Source organism: Gossypium hirsutum, chromosome A13 (genome assembly GCF_007990345.1).
Source record: "Gossypium hirsutum isolate 1008001.06 chromosome A13, Gossypium_hirsutum_v2.1, whole genome shotgun sequence".
In the NCBI taxonomy this organism is placed as follows: domain Eukaryota; kingdom Viridiplantae; phylum Streptophyta; class Magnoliopsida; order Malvales; family Malvaceae; genus Gossypium; species Gossypium hirsutum.
The window spans coordinates 110,486,258-110,501,914 of NC_053436.1; the positions used below are offsets into that span (position 1 = coordinate 110,486,258).

The window sequence follows — 15,657 nt, forward strand, 5'->3', positions numbered from 1 at the left end:
TAAAATTAGAGGTATTCAAAAGCTAATTAAATTAGATGTAAATAGTAAAAAAATTACCTAAGCAAGATGAGAGTTCCATTTGTTAAACTTGAAAATTTATTTTATTATTTAAAATAAAATAAAATAAATTAATATTTACATATTTTTATAAATATTTAAATATTTTTAACAAATAAATAAAAATTCAATGCTCTTGGTGAAGAATTTAAAGATATTCAGCTAAATAAGGTAAATAAATTGAAAAATAGTAGTACATCATTATAGTAATAGAAATAAATGGTGACGTTAAATGTAAAAAAAGCAATAAATAATTATGAGCCTTTGTTTTGCCCTTATTAAAATCCAAAAAATAAAAAATAAAAAAGAATAACATGAAAGAGATTTTTTTAAGAAAAATAATAATTTTATTAATTATTGAGTCCCAGCTGGTTCTGTCGGCACAGAGTATAGCATATTCCCACAAGCTTCTTCTGCAATATCGATCATACTCCCAAGTCTCCCAAATAACAAAATAAATGTAAATTTTATTAAAAATTAATTCGATATAAAAATAAATAAAGTTATTTAATGTCATTGGATTACATTTATTTACCAATAAAATATTTTAATTTTAATTTTAACTTTAAATTTAACTATTCATAATTTTCACACTCATAATAAAATTGAAATTTTTTTTTTGACTTTGACAAAAATTAGAGTTGAGTATTAGCTTTTTCTTTTATAGGTGATTGTGCATCACATCGTAACTCAACGATAAAATTAAATATTTAAATTAGTTTTAATTTTTAATTAATTTATTCATTTTCTAATTATACTAAATTATGGTACATGATGTAATTAAAAAACAAAATTATGAATATAAATGTTTATAAAAAATAAAAATAAAATGAAATTTTAATTGAAATGATAAAGTAAATATGTTAAAATTTATAGTGGCTTAAATTAAATTTTTATTACATGCATGTTTTTCTTTTATTTTTAATATAAAAGTTATAAAAAAATTCTCAAAATAAAAGAATTTACTTTGTAAAAATAAAATTTTAATTATTCTTGTTCAGATAAATTTATTCCGATCCACTAGTAGCATTAAAAAATTTATTCATGTGAAAATCACATTTTTAGAATATAAATGTGTGTTTAAAAGTAACATATAATAATTAATTAAATTTTACTTCAATTGGTATGAGTATTGTTATCCTATTTATGAGTTGGGAAGGGGCTATTAGTAATTTTATTTGTTTAAAAAAACATATAACATATAATAAATGATGAAATGTATGGTTTGAAACTATTTTATCATAATAGCAAATGATATATGTACGATATTACGAAAGGATATTCTCGAAAGTTTATTTTTATTCATTTTTTTAAAGTGAAAAGACTAAAACACCCTTAAGTGAAAAGATTAAAATATCTCAAATATAATATTATTTATTTTAATTATGAAAAAATATTTTTATAATTTCCTAATTGAATTGATGTCTAATTAATTCATAGTACTAACTTTACTAGTTTTATTAATAAAAAGAATAGATAATATAGATCCACCGAATAACAGCTTTAGGATGAAATCGGACGGTCCATTTATTTTAATCAACTCTCTCTTTTTACAAAATTCGTAACTGAAAAAAGAAATTTCGCTCTATTTTTTTTTATTTTTAAATTTCCTGCTATTGAGTGTTGTGAAAGAGAGCAACTTTTAGAAACTCAACAACAGCAATGAAAGGCAAAGAGGAACGTAGACGAAGATTTTCAATAGCTTTAAAGAGTGTTCGTTAAAACTGTTCATCATTCGGTTATTGACAACGCATTGGCAGCAGCATTGGAATTGAAGTTAAGAATCCGGCAATGGTTTTTGAGATCCGAAGAAATTAAATTTTCAAGACGAAAATGAATTGATTTTTTCGCTTTTTTTTAAGTTGCTATTTTCTGTTTGTAATATTAAAAAAGATCGAGTGAAGAGTTAAAAGCAATGGAGTCTCGGATGGATCATTACGAGATCATGGAACAGATCGGTCGTGGTGCTTTCGGTGCTGCCATTCTTGTTCATCATAAATCCGAGAAGAAAAAGTAATTTTTTAAATATTTCTCACTTTTTTGAAAATTTTAGTGAAGTGTAACTTTGCGCTATTTTTTTTTTGAAAAATTTTGGTATTAATTCTTTTTTCAGGTATGTGTTGAAGAAGATCAGATTGGCGCGACAAACGGAACGTTGCAGGAGATCTGCACATCAAGAAGTTAGTTTATTTTTCAGAAAAGAAGAACAATTTAATCTGTAAATAGAGTTTAATTTCCAATTTATACAAGTTAGTTTATTTTTCAGAAAAGGAGAACAATTTAATCTGTAAATAGAGTTTAATTTCCAATTTATATAAATTGGTCTTTGAAATTTGTGGAATGTAGATGGCGCTTATTGCGCGGGTTCAGCATCCTTACATTGTTGAATTTAAGGAAGCTTGGGTTGAGAAAGTAAGATACCATACTTTTTTTCTTTTGCCTATTAATCTTGAATAAAAATTGAACTTCTACTAGTAGCTTGTTATGTACGTGACTGCATTTTCTAGTCTTGATATCGAGTTTTTTATTATTATTTGTTGTAATGTAGGGTTGCTATGTTTGTATTGTTACTGGATATTGTGAAGGTGGAGATATGTAAGTTTCTAAGTTGAATTGAGAACTTTGATTAGGTGTTTTTTTTTGTGTGTTTTTGAAAATTTTGCAATTTTTGTAATCTGTCGATATTGTTTGTTCTCTTATTACTTTTTAACAGGGCTGAATTGATGAAGAAATCAAATGGGGTGTATTTCCCTGAGGAGGTAATTGAATTTCTCTATATACCCCTTAATTTTACAAGTTCGTTTCCTGAGTTACGACTAACAGTTAAAAATGATGATCATGAACACTGTACAGAAACTTTGCAAGTGGTTCGCACAGCTGCTTCTGGCAGTTGAATATTTGCATTCAAATTTTGTTCTGCATCGCGACCTGAAGGTATGTGTGTAAAATTGGATTAGTCTTTCTATCACAAAATTATTTATGGACTGATTTATTGCACTCTCTTGGTAGTGTTCCAACATCTTTCTCACCAAAGATCAAGATGTACGCCTTGGTGAGTTTGTCTTCTTGCTTTTCTTATTTGTTTCTTACATGTTCTCTATCTTTTTCCTTTTTTATTTTTTGTCATTATTGAGTTATATTTGATATTCTACTTGGTTGCATATGTTGGGATCATTATCTTAAACTTTCTTTCTGATCTGTACTGGTTTAGGGGATTTTGGGCTTGCCAAAACTCTGAAGGCAGATGATTTGGCTTCTTCGGTATGTAATATGTTAAATGATCTTTAGTGACCCTTTTCTCTAAAATATCTTTTTGAACCATCTTCAAGGATGGGAAAGAGTTTTTCTTTCGCTATTGTTTCTCTTCCTTTTCTTCCTACACTTGGTTGATAAGATAATCCTATTTAGCTCAAAATAAGAGACTTTGTGTCTGTTTGCACATGCCTCAATGCTGCTGTTTATTTTCTGAAAGACCTTTCATGGTAGCATAATACTCATAAAGTAGCTTCTTCAGTACATGTTCCATCCTATCAAGGTTGCTCTCACATTTTAATATGCTGAGGAACTGATATAGTAATAATAAGAAGCATCAAATTGAACAAGCATAATGTCTGCCATAGCTTGCAATTAAACTCCGTTCTAATTTTAATCTTATCTGCTAAGGACAAATTGTTACTAAATTGTCAAGTGAGAGTTATAATAAGACTGCAAATTTAACTAAACAATCACTTTTTAAGTAAAGAACTAAAAAAGAAGAAGAAGAAAGATACTGTTGATACCCAAGTGTTTCAGACTGAGTGATGGATGACCCAAATGCTCTGAAATGAAGAATACATACAGTATTTAACTTCATTTTTTTTGTAGTCATTTGCACTTGATATCATTTTCCATTTTTGCGGTTATTCTTCCTTGCATGAATGTGCCAGGTTCCAGTGCAAGTTATTAATTGTTTTGTACATGGCTCAGGTGGTTGGAACTCCCAATTACATGTGTCCTGAATTGCTTGCAGATATTCCTTACGGTTTCAAGTCTGATATCTGGTCTCTGGGTATGCCTTTTAATGAGTATGCATTTGATATGTGCAGATCTTTCTTCCCCTCCCCCCCCCCTTTTTTTTTCTCTAAATTGCTTCTTCTTGAACAGGCTGCTGTATTTATGAGATGGCTGCTCATCGCCCTGCTTTTAAAGCTTTTGTAAGAGTTCTTACAATTCTATTGGTTGAAACTTTGCCTTATTTTATAACCTATTCTGGCAAGTAGCATGTATTTCATTAGTTAAAATGTTGAACTTGGAAATTGTATAAGTTCTTTTTCTTACTTTTATCTTATATTGGATTTTTCAGCCAACTGTTATAAAGTTTGTGTTCTATGTTTCACTCGTTTAGGCAATGTTTTCAAAGTATATGTTGTCTATTAGAAATTTTTCTAAGACTGCTACTTTTTGCCTCCACTAACCATGTAAATTATACAAATCTAATTCAGCTAATTTCTATCCAAATTCTTGTTCTAGGACATGTCAGGGTTAATAAGCAAGATAAATCGTTCCTCTATCGGGCCTTTGCCTTCTTGCTACTCTCCATCTTTGTAAGTCTTAATGCTCATTTTAGAGCTCGCCATTATGTTTTCATGATATCAAGTATTCTCTCCATTATTTTTCAAACTCCTACTGAACTTTTTAATGCCTTAATATCTCTTCATTGTCCTAGTTCTCTATCTTCTTTTATATATATATTTTTATATTTGGATAATGTGCAAATCTTTTAAATCAAATTCTGGCTTACTCATGTATGAAATTTGAAACTAGTTTCATGGAAACTTTAAAATCCCAAGGGACTAGGTAATCTGTATCTGTGTAGTGATAAGCTTTGTTTAATGTTACACATGTAGGAAAACACTTATCAAGGGCATGCTAAGAAAGAATCCAGAGCACCGACCCAGTGTAAGCATTTCTTTTCTCTCAACTCTAAGAATTCTCCACATGGAGGATTCAACATAACAATTTGAATTTTCACCTTGTTTAGGCATCGGAACTTTTGAAGCATCCTTATTTGCAGCCATATGTGGATCACTATCGTCCATCCTTCAGCTGTCCAACGAATTGTTCCCCGGATAAGCATATTTCTTCTGGTCGTGATAATAGGAAAAATATGGCCGAGAGTCAGAATAGTAATAGTTCATGTAGTGATAAAGATAGCTTACCTTCAAGTGACAGAAACACTGGCACTATGGTTTCAAATAGTAATAGTAAGGCCACTGACACAGATTCAATTTCTAATGATGACGAAGAAGGGACTGAGCCTCACCCACCGAGAGAAGAGGAGAATGGCCCCGTTATTTTCTCTGGCAAAGTTGATGAAAATGGTACAAGAACACCTTCTTATGCAGAACAGGGATCTAATGTTCAGTCAAAGCAACCAAAAACCATCAAAAGTATAATGATGGCTTTGAAAGAAGGGAAAGTAAGAGAAAACGGTTCCCCAATGAGAGGTAGCCGTGCAAAAGCTGTAGGTGGCTCGACTCAAAGAAATAATGTAGAGGCATCACCCAAAGTTCTCAAACCGCCGGCATCAACACCTGTTTCAAAATCTAATGCAGATACCATGACTTCTGCTTCAGTGAAATTACCGTTAGATTCGGCGAGAAGGATACCAGGATCCCACCATTTGAAGCTCCAGGTATGAATTGGGCTTGACTGTTCTATTATTAATTTCATTCATTATTGGTATATTCACTTATTTTGCAAGTGTTTTTTTTTTCTCTCCAGTCACCCTTATTCGAATTCTCCCCGAAGACTAAACCTAGACATGAAGGGATTCCTCCCCCTGTGCCTGGGAAGCATGTTGCTGAAGATGGACTATCTTCTAATTCTCGGCTAAGAACTCCTCCTTCCAATGTTGCAAGAATATCATCAGTTATGGGAAGAATGAAGCATGGAGGAACTGATGCTTCAGATGGAGCACTTAACATGCCAAAGTTAGGATCAACAGAGATAAACCCGGGCCGTGAAGCTATTCCATGTCAACTGCCCTGCCATACAAATGTTTCCATGGAGGTCACACAAGAGGTTGAGATAGCTCCGACTGGAGCTTGCAAAGGGGTGCAAACAGATAGAAACAACCCTGTCTCATCTTCGATCTCAATTCAAGAATTTGAGATTTGTGACGATGCAACAACCTCTTTTATTGACATGACAGAACAGACACATGATCATGAGATAACCACTGGCATAAAGAGCTTGGAATTGCATCCAGCATCTAGCTCACCTGATTCTCTGCAATCAAAGATACCTGAAAGAGAAAGCCTTGGGCATGATCATAAATCTGTCATGTGTTCAACTGAAGAACCTGTTCCAACCCAGGATCTTCTGCATTTTGCATCAGCTAATGAAAAAGTCGGTTTAAGTGCCCCTTTGGATCTTCCGGTCCTGAATTCTGAAGAAATATCTGTTCATAAAGATGCTAGTTCTGTAAGCAGGACGGTTAGTACGGATGATGCTCCTTTAAGCAGGACAAGTAGCAGGGATGTGTCCATAAGCCGGCTAATTAGTAGGGATGATGCCCCTTCAAGCAGGCCAAGTAGCAGGGATGATGCCCCTATAATCAGGTTGGGTACTGGGGAAGATGCCCTTGTAAGTGGACAAACTACCGGAGAAGATTGTCAGATAAGCATCTCTAGTAATGATACAATGCTCCATTCGGATGAAACTGTGGCAAGCAGACCTTGTAGTCGACATGATACAATGCTCCATTTGAATCTTTCTTCAACATCTAGTGGTGATGGCAAGTTCACTGTAATGGAGCTTTTCTCGTCCATGGTAGATTCTACATCTTGCATTGCCTCACCAATTTCATCTATCCAGAATAATTCACAGCCAGATAAAGAAACAAATCCAACCACAACATCACGTCCTCAAGCATGTGATAATGTTATACATGTTATAAGGCACAGTAGCTTCCGAGTTGGCAATGAGCAGCCAGTGATGGAAAAAGTAGATACAGGTGTCCAAAATGTAGATGTTGGGAAACTCATAAATGTTGTGAGGGATGAATCAGACACAAGAAACGTGACAAGCCCAATGACCCTCAGGTCATCAAATGTTCCAGATTATCCTGGCATTAAAGAAATGGATGTCAGGAACTCCATTTCTTCATCTCCAAAACTGGATTCACCAGACCCTACGAAGCCAAGCTCTTCTCTAACAGACGAAGAGACACCAGCAAAGGAAACGTTGGATATCAAGTCTTTCAGGCAAAGAGCAGAGGCACTCGAAGGGCTTCTCGAATTATCCGCAGAGTTATTACAACAGAACAGATTGGAAGAGCTCTCGGTTGTTTTGAAACCATTCGGGAAACATAAGGTGTCCCCAAGGGAGACTGCTATCTGGTTAGCCAAGAGTCTTAAAGGACTGATGATCGAGGATAGCGGACGAAGTTCATGAAATCTTCTTCTTCATGAGGTAAGCTTTCAGTTCCCTTGTCCATTCACATTGTTAGATCTGCTTCTCTCCTTTCACTTCCATTTGATATTTTAAACATACAACAATTAGATCTTATATTTTTCACCTCATACTATTATTCTTTCAAATGCATTTTGTTGTTGTACATAGTCGACACTTTATTACAAATAAGAGAATTTTTTTTTTAACAATAATTGTAGTATCTAGTATGGACATTGTTACCTGCTTTCACTTTTAATTGTAAGGACTTAATTGAACAGTTTAGAAGTTTTTTTATTAATAAGATGGTAACGAATCACTAAATTTCATTTAGTTTAGTGACTAAATTAAAAAAATTAAAAATTTAGTAATCAAAATAGCAAGCAATAGTAACCATTTCAATACTTTACCAGAAAAAAAGGTGGTGGTTATTGGTTCATCGGGGAAGATGACCGGCGGTCCCAAAATGTGCACCGTTGTTTGAGTTGTTATATTCATTGTTTTATATCTTTTTAAGTTACTTTTTTCTATAGGGCTATGTTTTATAGTTTTTTTAAATTGATACTCATTGTATTTAGATATAGTTTTATTCAAGCTTACTTTAAATTGTAAAATAAGGCAGATTGAGTCTTAGTTTAATTGACATTAGTATTGTTGTCAGTTTAAGATGACACAAGTTTGAAGCGTATTTATCCTCCTATTAGTAGATTTACGTTTGAATCACTTAATTTCAAAAAGTTATAAAATGATCATTGAAATATTCAAAATTTTTGAAACAACTTTGAATGTTACAGATCTGAAAACCAAAATCAAAGTAGTTTTCTCTTTTGATCCTTTACACTGACCATTAAATCAATTTAGATATAAGATATATTCTTCTTCCGTACCAATTGTCACTTGGAGTTCTTTAATCGGATTTAAAAAAAAAACTTAACAGTCAAGTGACTTAAATAAATTTTTTTGAATAGTTCAATAACTTAAATAAAATATTTCGAGATTAGCGACCATTAACTAACGATTTAATAACTTTAGATGTAATTTTCCCTTATAATATTAGTGCCTATCAAAATCATACCCTAAAATCGATTCATTTTCCATGTTTAATTCAGATCTTTCATGTATCTATATATCTAAATAACGTGTACCTTGAATAAATTTTTAGTTAAAATTTATATAAAAAGAAATTAAATTTTTATAACTTTATAATTGATACTGTCACAATGTAATCTATACATTCTTAAATCTTTTGTATCTTCCTAACATCACATCAAATCGTAATAAGAATCCATTCGATGCCTAAATCATCAACCATCGGAAAACATGAAAAGCCAATAGGGTCTCTTTTTTATATAATAATTTTAAAAAACAAATTAATTAAAAAAATTGAGCAAAAAATTATTTTAAAAAATAATCTGTGCTTTACAGTTAAATTCGATGTTACCTGATCAATTGACAGTATCACTTATTTTTTCTTTAATTTTTTAAAAAAGTAATTCTTTTGATATCGTCACGGCATAACCCATATATATTTTTTAAAATCTGAACAAATATTCACCATGAAGAAAACGAAAAAAATATATTCTTTTAATAAATCCCGGCAAAATTTTTTAAAAAATATTTGTATTTTTAAATATATATTAGAAAATACGAAAAAAATTATGAGTGTAGCAAGGCGGTACCACCTTAATTTAAAAAAAAATTAAATTACATACAGCAGGAAGGGTAGGAGTGCGTTTTCGGGTGCAAGGACAAATAAGGAAAAGCTGATGAAATGCCACGTGGAGTAATAGGGAACGTAGGGTGGACATGCAAAGGGAGATTCGAAAAAGAAGTTCTTCTAGTTGGTTTAGATTGATTGGAAGTGTCTGTAGAGAAGTGCACAGAGATTTATTTACTTCTTGTTTTTGTTGGAATTTAGACAGACGCAGAGCTGGTAGCTGGTTTTGTCGACTTATTCGGATTTTTTTTATAGATATTTCAAAAAATACGTATGGATATTGTTTGATACAGTGAGGACATAATTTTTTTTAAAAAAAATGATGATTGAGAGAAAAATTGGATGGTGCCTATAGTTAGTTAGGCAACAACGAATTTAATTATAGAAAACGAGTTATTTTTCTAAATAAATTTTAATTTTAATTATTTACTTAATTAATTAATTTTTTTAAATTATTCGTATAAAAAAATCGCCAATAGTCATCAAACATAAATTACATGTATTAACTGTTAAAGTATCTAAGAAATTCCAACTTAATCAATTTAATATTAAATAAATTAAATAACATTTGAAAACTATTTTTTAAACTGTAGTTTATACAAAGCTATAAAAATTTTAAAAATATTTCAAATTAAATTTATTTAATTTTTTTAATAATACAAAGATTAGATTAATTCATTTAATAATAGAAAGCTAATTTAATATGATCCTTATAATACATGGATATTTCAAAAAATTTTACCATTTTGCATTTAAATTTTAATTTATTTAATTTTTTGTTTTTTTAATCTCTGAAATTGAGTTATTTATCAAATTAATAAAAGTATTAACTTTTTGTTATTTTTACTGATGTGGGATATAACATGAATTGCTATGTCAGCAATTAGATATAAAAAATTTATTTTTTTTAAAATTTATTTAAATTTTTTTATGAAATTAGAAACGAAATAAGTCATTATTCTTTAACATTGTGTTTTGGAAAAGATTGAAAAAAAAAGCATCAAACATTAATTGCATGTAATCATCAACTTACATATCGAAGAGTCACCAAATCAAGTCCATGCTATCAGTGACACTCAATCTTGTCTCTTTATTAAACGTCTGCAAAACTGCAACAAGCTACTATCATTTCCCTTCCCTGTTATCAAACACCTTAGCTTGTCATCCAAAAAAAACAAAAAGAAACAATGGGTGTTCCATCTTTTTATCGTTGGTTAGTGAATAAGTACCCTAACATAAGGGTAAAAGCCATTGAAGAACATATACATGGTCATTGTGTCGATACAAGCTCTTTAAATCCAAATGTTATTGAGTTTGATAACCTTTATCTTGATATGAATGGTATCATTCATCCATGTTTTCATCCTGAAGATCAGGTATGTTCATCCATGTATATATCTCAAAATCTCACATATATGCACAGATAAGAAAAAGTGTTTACTTTGTGTTTGTTTAAATGCAGTCTGTAATACCACCTAGTACATACGAAGATGTATTCACCAGTATCCGTGAATACATAGATACCCTTTTTAACATTGTTAGACCGAGGAAGCTGTTATATATGGCAATTGGTAAAGCTTTTTTTATTTTTGAATAAAATTGGATAAATAGTGGTAAAAGTGTGGAGGCCTTACTCGTTCTACTAAAAATGAGGTAAATTAGTCCTGAGTAAATTTGTTCTTTTATTAAAAATTTGATTGGAACTGGCTATTGTAGGGTAGCACGACACACAACACGTCAGAGTTATTACTTTCGGGTTATTTTGTCAGCAACCCTAATTTTTAATAATAAAAATAATAAAAATGGATGAAATTTTTAGTCGTAAGGATTGATTTGCTTTTTATCTAACATTCAGGGACTAATTTGCTCAATTTTTTTAATAGAGAGAACAAAATGCAATTTATAGAGGCTCCATGGTACTTTTACTGAAAAATAGTGTATCAGAAGTTGATCTTGGTTGGATTTTGTAGATGGTGTAGCTCCACGAGCTAAGATGAATCAACAGCGATCAAGAAGGTTTTGCACTGCGAAGAACGATGAGATTGCGGTATGTTTGTTTTTATAATGATTTGCTTTCATAGAACCTAGTTATGGTTTAAACGTTTGTGTTCATTGTAGGAAGCTGAAGAGGATCGGTTACGAAGAGAATTTGAGTTGGAAGGTAAGCTGATCCTTCCGAAAAAAGATTGCGAAGTTTAGGATTCGAACGTCATTACACCTGGAACAGAGTTCATGTACCGGTTGTCTAAGAAGCTTGAAGGTTATATTGAGTCACGAATGAATGATGATTCGAGCTGGAAGGGAATCCAGGTTTGAATATAATGTCCTACTCCTATTTGAATGCATGCATGCATGTGTGTGTATGTACGTATGTATGAACTGAATTTGTAATTCGGGCTGGAAGGGACTTCAAGTTTGAATTTAATGTCCTACTACTTGTATGTATGCATGAACTGAATTCTCTGTTGTATTCAATCAGGTTATAGTTTCTGATGCAAATGTACCTGGTGAAGGCAAACACAAGATTATGTCGTTCATCCGGTACCAACAATGTCTCCCTGGATACGACTGCAATACTCGCCATTGCTTATACGGGCTGGTACACTATGCCTTGTGAACTTAATTCATGTTCATTTTTTGGGGTCATTACACATTTTCGTCATTCATTTTGTTCTTTTTGCGGGATGCAGATCTAATAATGCTTGCTTTAGCAACACATGAAGTTCATTTTTCGATTTTGAGAGAGGTTTTGAGTTTTTTACCTTTTCCAAAATGAATCCCTGAATTTCTTGCAGTACAAGTAAACCTTTGAATCGAATCCTGTTTTACTAGGATGTGCTCTTTCAAGAACAACAGCCAGCTTTCTGATCTTGTTCAACAACAAGCAATAGAGAAACCGAGCTGTATTCATCAGAGTCTCTTAAACATGCACCGGTAGCTAAAAGGCCCTATGAGGTAACCATTCCATTTCTTCGTTGTTGTTACCTATTACATGACAATATCATAGCAGAATCGTTAATGACTAACAAGATCTGCTATCATTTCTATTATGATTTGCAGTTCCTCCATGTTTGGATCTTAAGGGAATACATTGAACTCGACATGAAAATCGCAGATGTTCCTCAGAACATAACTTTCAACCTTGAGAGAATAATTGATGATTACATTTTCATGTGCTTTTTTGTTGGGAATGACTTCCTTCCTCGTATGCCCTCTTTGGCTATTCATGAGGTACATACATTCAACCCTAAATCTCCTCCATTTCTACAATGAACCATATTAACATGGTATTACTCTTCTTATACGTACAGGGAGCCTTGGATTTACTATTGACAGTTTATAAGCAAAATTTCAAGAACATTGGTGGATATTTAGTTGATATGTAAAGGGTAATAATATACATAATTTATATAACTTCACTTAATTGTTACTAGTAATACAAATCTATTTTTTAAACCAATTTTTGGCATGTTCTATTACAGATTAATGATAAGAAAGGAGGGTATATAAAATTAAAAAGGGTGGAGAAATTTATCCTTTTAGTTGGATCATTCGAAGAAAAGATTTTCAAGAAACGCCTTGAATTGCACGAGCGTTGTCTTAGAAGACTATGACAGAATTCAGATAGGGTATGTGTATCGGTCTTATACATTAGTATGCACTGCAGCCCTTAAGCTAATGTTGAATCTTGTTTATAGCAGCAAGCTGATGAAACGGAGATCTTTAACTTGGATCCTCCCACGGACATGAGTAAGAATTCCTTGGCTGATATAAATGATGTAAGTTGTTACTTGCATTGTGTTCATCTATACACTTGCATTGCATTTCACTACCGATTTTGGTCTCTTTGAACGGCTTTCGCAGATTTTGAGAAACACGAAAGAATTGAAGGAAAAATTGAAAGAGAACTTACGGAACCAATCTGATTTTCTCAAGAATGGTACTATTAGAGATCAGGTACGAACCATTAATCTCTTTGGGAATTTCATATTATTCTTTTCATCTTACCATTTTGCTTATTTTGTACTTTGTTTACAGGTAAGATTAGGTTTTGCTGGATGGAAAAAAAGATACTACAAGCTGAAATTCTCTGCAGAAACCGATCGGGATATTGAAATAATGAGAAAGGAAATAGTGTGTGTTCTTACATGAAATCCACACTTTTATATTTGGATCATGCATTATTTTGTTATTGTAATCTGGTTTATCTATGCAGGTCCAAAAGTACAGTGAGGGTCTATTATGGGTGCTTTTGTACTATTTCTCGGGTGTACCACCGTGGACTTGGTCAGCTATCTCCATTTTCCATTCTAGTGGAATTTAATACATATGTAATTGGTGTCATGCGTACATATATCGATGGTGTCATACATACATTCATACATGCTCTGAGTACTCTGAGGGTCTACTATGGGTGCTTTTATACTATCTCTGGTGTACCATCCTAGTCCCTGTTTGCCATCTGAATTGTCCATTCTAGTGGAATTCAATACATACATAGAAGGTGTCATACATACATAGTGTTTCATACATACATACATACATACATACATATATGGTGTCATACATACATTCATACCTGCTCTGAGTACTCTTAGGTTCTAACTATGGGTGCTTTTATACTATTTTTCTCTGGTGTACCATTCTGGTCCTGGTTAGCTATCTGAATTTTCCATTCTAGTGGCATTGATTACATACATAGGTGTCATACATACATACATGGTCTGAGTACACTGAGAGTTAGCTATCTGATTGTTTTTATACTATTTCTTTGGTGTACCATCTTTGTCCCGGTTAGCTATCTGAATTTTCCATTCTAGTGGAATTCATTACATACATACATTAGTTCTACAATTAGTATTGCTACGTGATGAGAGGTTCATTAAAATGTTAGGTACTATCCCTATTACTATGCTCCATTTGCGTCAGACATGAAGGGTCTTTCTCAAGTGAGTGTAAAGTTCCAGAAGGGTCAGCCTTTTAAGCCCTTTGATCAACTAATGAGTGTATTGCCACCCAGAAGGTATACCCTATTACCTCTTCTGATTTGGATATTAACTTCCGATATTTCGCTTTTCGTAATATGTTATCGGTTTTATGCAGTGCTCATGCACTTCCGAAACTGTATGCAAAACTTATCACCGATGCCAATTCCCAAATCATTGACTTCTGTCCTACAGGTTAGTCCTGTTTTTGGGGTTATGGATGGTGGATGCTGGTATAAGTGTTCCTATTACAGATTCACAACATGTCTTCTCTTTTCTTTTCATACATTTTTCTTAGATTTTGAAATCGACATAGATGGAAAGCGCCACGCATGGCAGGTTGGTTGCTCAAAACATATGTCCTTGCTAGTATGGTTCCCATTATTGTAGAATCAGTTATTAATGCATGAAAATTTTGCATGAGCTCTTCTTGTTAAGGGCATATGCAAGCTTCCCTTTATCGATGAGGAACGGCTTCTATCAGAGACACTAAGACTTGAGAAGGAATTGATGGTGAGACTTCATTTCATCTATAGAACTGGTTCATGCACTTGTATATATTATTATGCATTCAATGAGATGGCATTTTACAATATCTTCAGCCAGAAGAAACAGAAAGGAATGCAGAGAAAACTGACAAACTCTTTGTACCAACACATCTAGGATCAAAGATTTTGGCAGTTTTGCCTGATAATCAAAAGTTGCATACAGAAGCCGAACTGATCAGGTTGGTCCGTCAGATTGTTTCATTTCAGGTTTTAGCTATATTATTTATCTGACCGTCCATTGTACCTAATGCAGCGGTGCTGTTAGAGTACATGTATCATCATCACCTATCATGTAAGCCGGTTCGAACCTATGCATGTAGAAATCATGGAAAGGCTGGATTTCATATCGTTTCTTTTTACATCACAGGTTGTTGCCGTTCAAGATCTCTATCGGAAAACCACATATCCCACGCCCTCTAGAGGGTGTTGAATATCCCGAAAAGGTAATATAAACATCCTAAATCTTGTCCAGAAATTATTTACTCGATAATAATCATTGTGACATTTATATCGAATATAGGCCATAACTGGAGCTGATATTCAGAAAACTCAGCTATGGCATGAATACCTTGGAACAAGACCGCCCTATATCAGGTTCGAGTTAATCCAAAAAACCAGAAATGATCTTCACCCATTGAACCAGACATCAAATACAAGGTTGCCATGGAACCCAAGGTTTGACACATGCAAAGTGAGTGGTGCTGGTTCATGCTCAAACACGGCTAAAGCCATTGCAGACATGAAAATATCTGAACCTAGCCATAGCAGTATGTTTGGTTATGGAAGAGGACAGACATGGCAAAGGAGCTCGCAGCAGTCAAATTCTTTTCGGTCATCAACATCAAACACGAACAATCCATGGCGTAGGGGGCCGTGCAAATCTAATAACAATGATTCTGAAGTGGTTTAAAGTGAA

The 15,657-nt window shown here is 32.9% G+C and overlaps 1 protein-coding gene and 1 pseudogene across 3 annotated transcripts; both read left to right on the top strand.

Moving 5' to 3' along the window:
- The first annotated feature begins 1,567 nt into the window (after positions 1-1,567).
- Positions 1,568-7,512, top strand: LOC107940780 (serine/threonine-protein kinase Nek5). Of its 3 annotated transcripts, XM_016874230.2 has the most exons (14): positions 1,568-2,070; positions 2,171-2,237; positions 2,404-2,469; positions 2,606-2,652; positions 2,771-2,816; positions 2,911-2,991; positions 3,067-3,109; positions 3,269-3,318; positions 4,024-4,105; positions 4,201-4,250; positions 4,567-4,640; positions 4,944-4,995; positions 5,078-5,731; positions 5,821-7,512. In XM_016874230.2, exons 1-14 carry the CDS (start codon positions 1,973-1,975, stop codon positions 7,492-7,494), a joined length of 3,084 nt encoding a protein of 1,027 aa, XP_016729719.1. In that variant the 5' UTR covers positions 1,568-1,972; the 3' UTR covers positions 7,495-7,512. The 3 variants fall into 3 exon arrangements, with proteins under 3 accessions (XP_016729719.1, XP_040941832.1, XP_040941831.1); XM_041085898.1 differs by lacking the exons at positions 1,568-2,070; positions 2,171-2,237; positions 3,269-3,318 and having other exon boundaries at positions 2,433-2,469; XM_041085897.1 differs by lacking the exons at positions 1,568-2,070; positions 2,171-2,237; positions 2,404-2,469; positions 2,606-2,652 and having other exon boundaries at positions 4,024-4,121.
- Positions 7,513-10,395: 2,883 nt separating this feature from the next.
- On the top strand, positions 10,396-15,651 carry LOC107940770 (5'-3' exoribonuclease 3-like; annotated as a pseudogene).
- Positions 15,652-15,657: the final 6 nt, after the last annotated feature.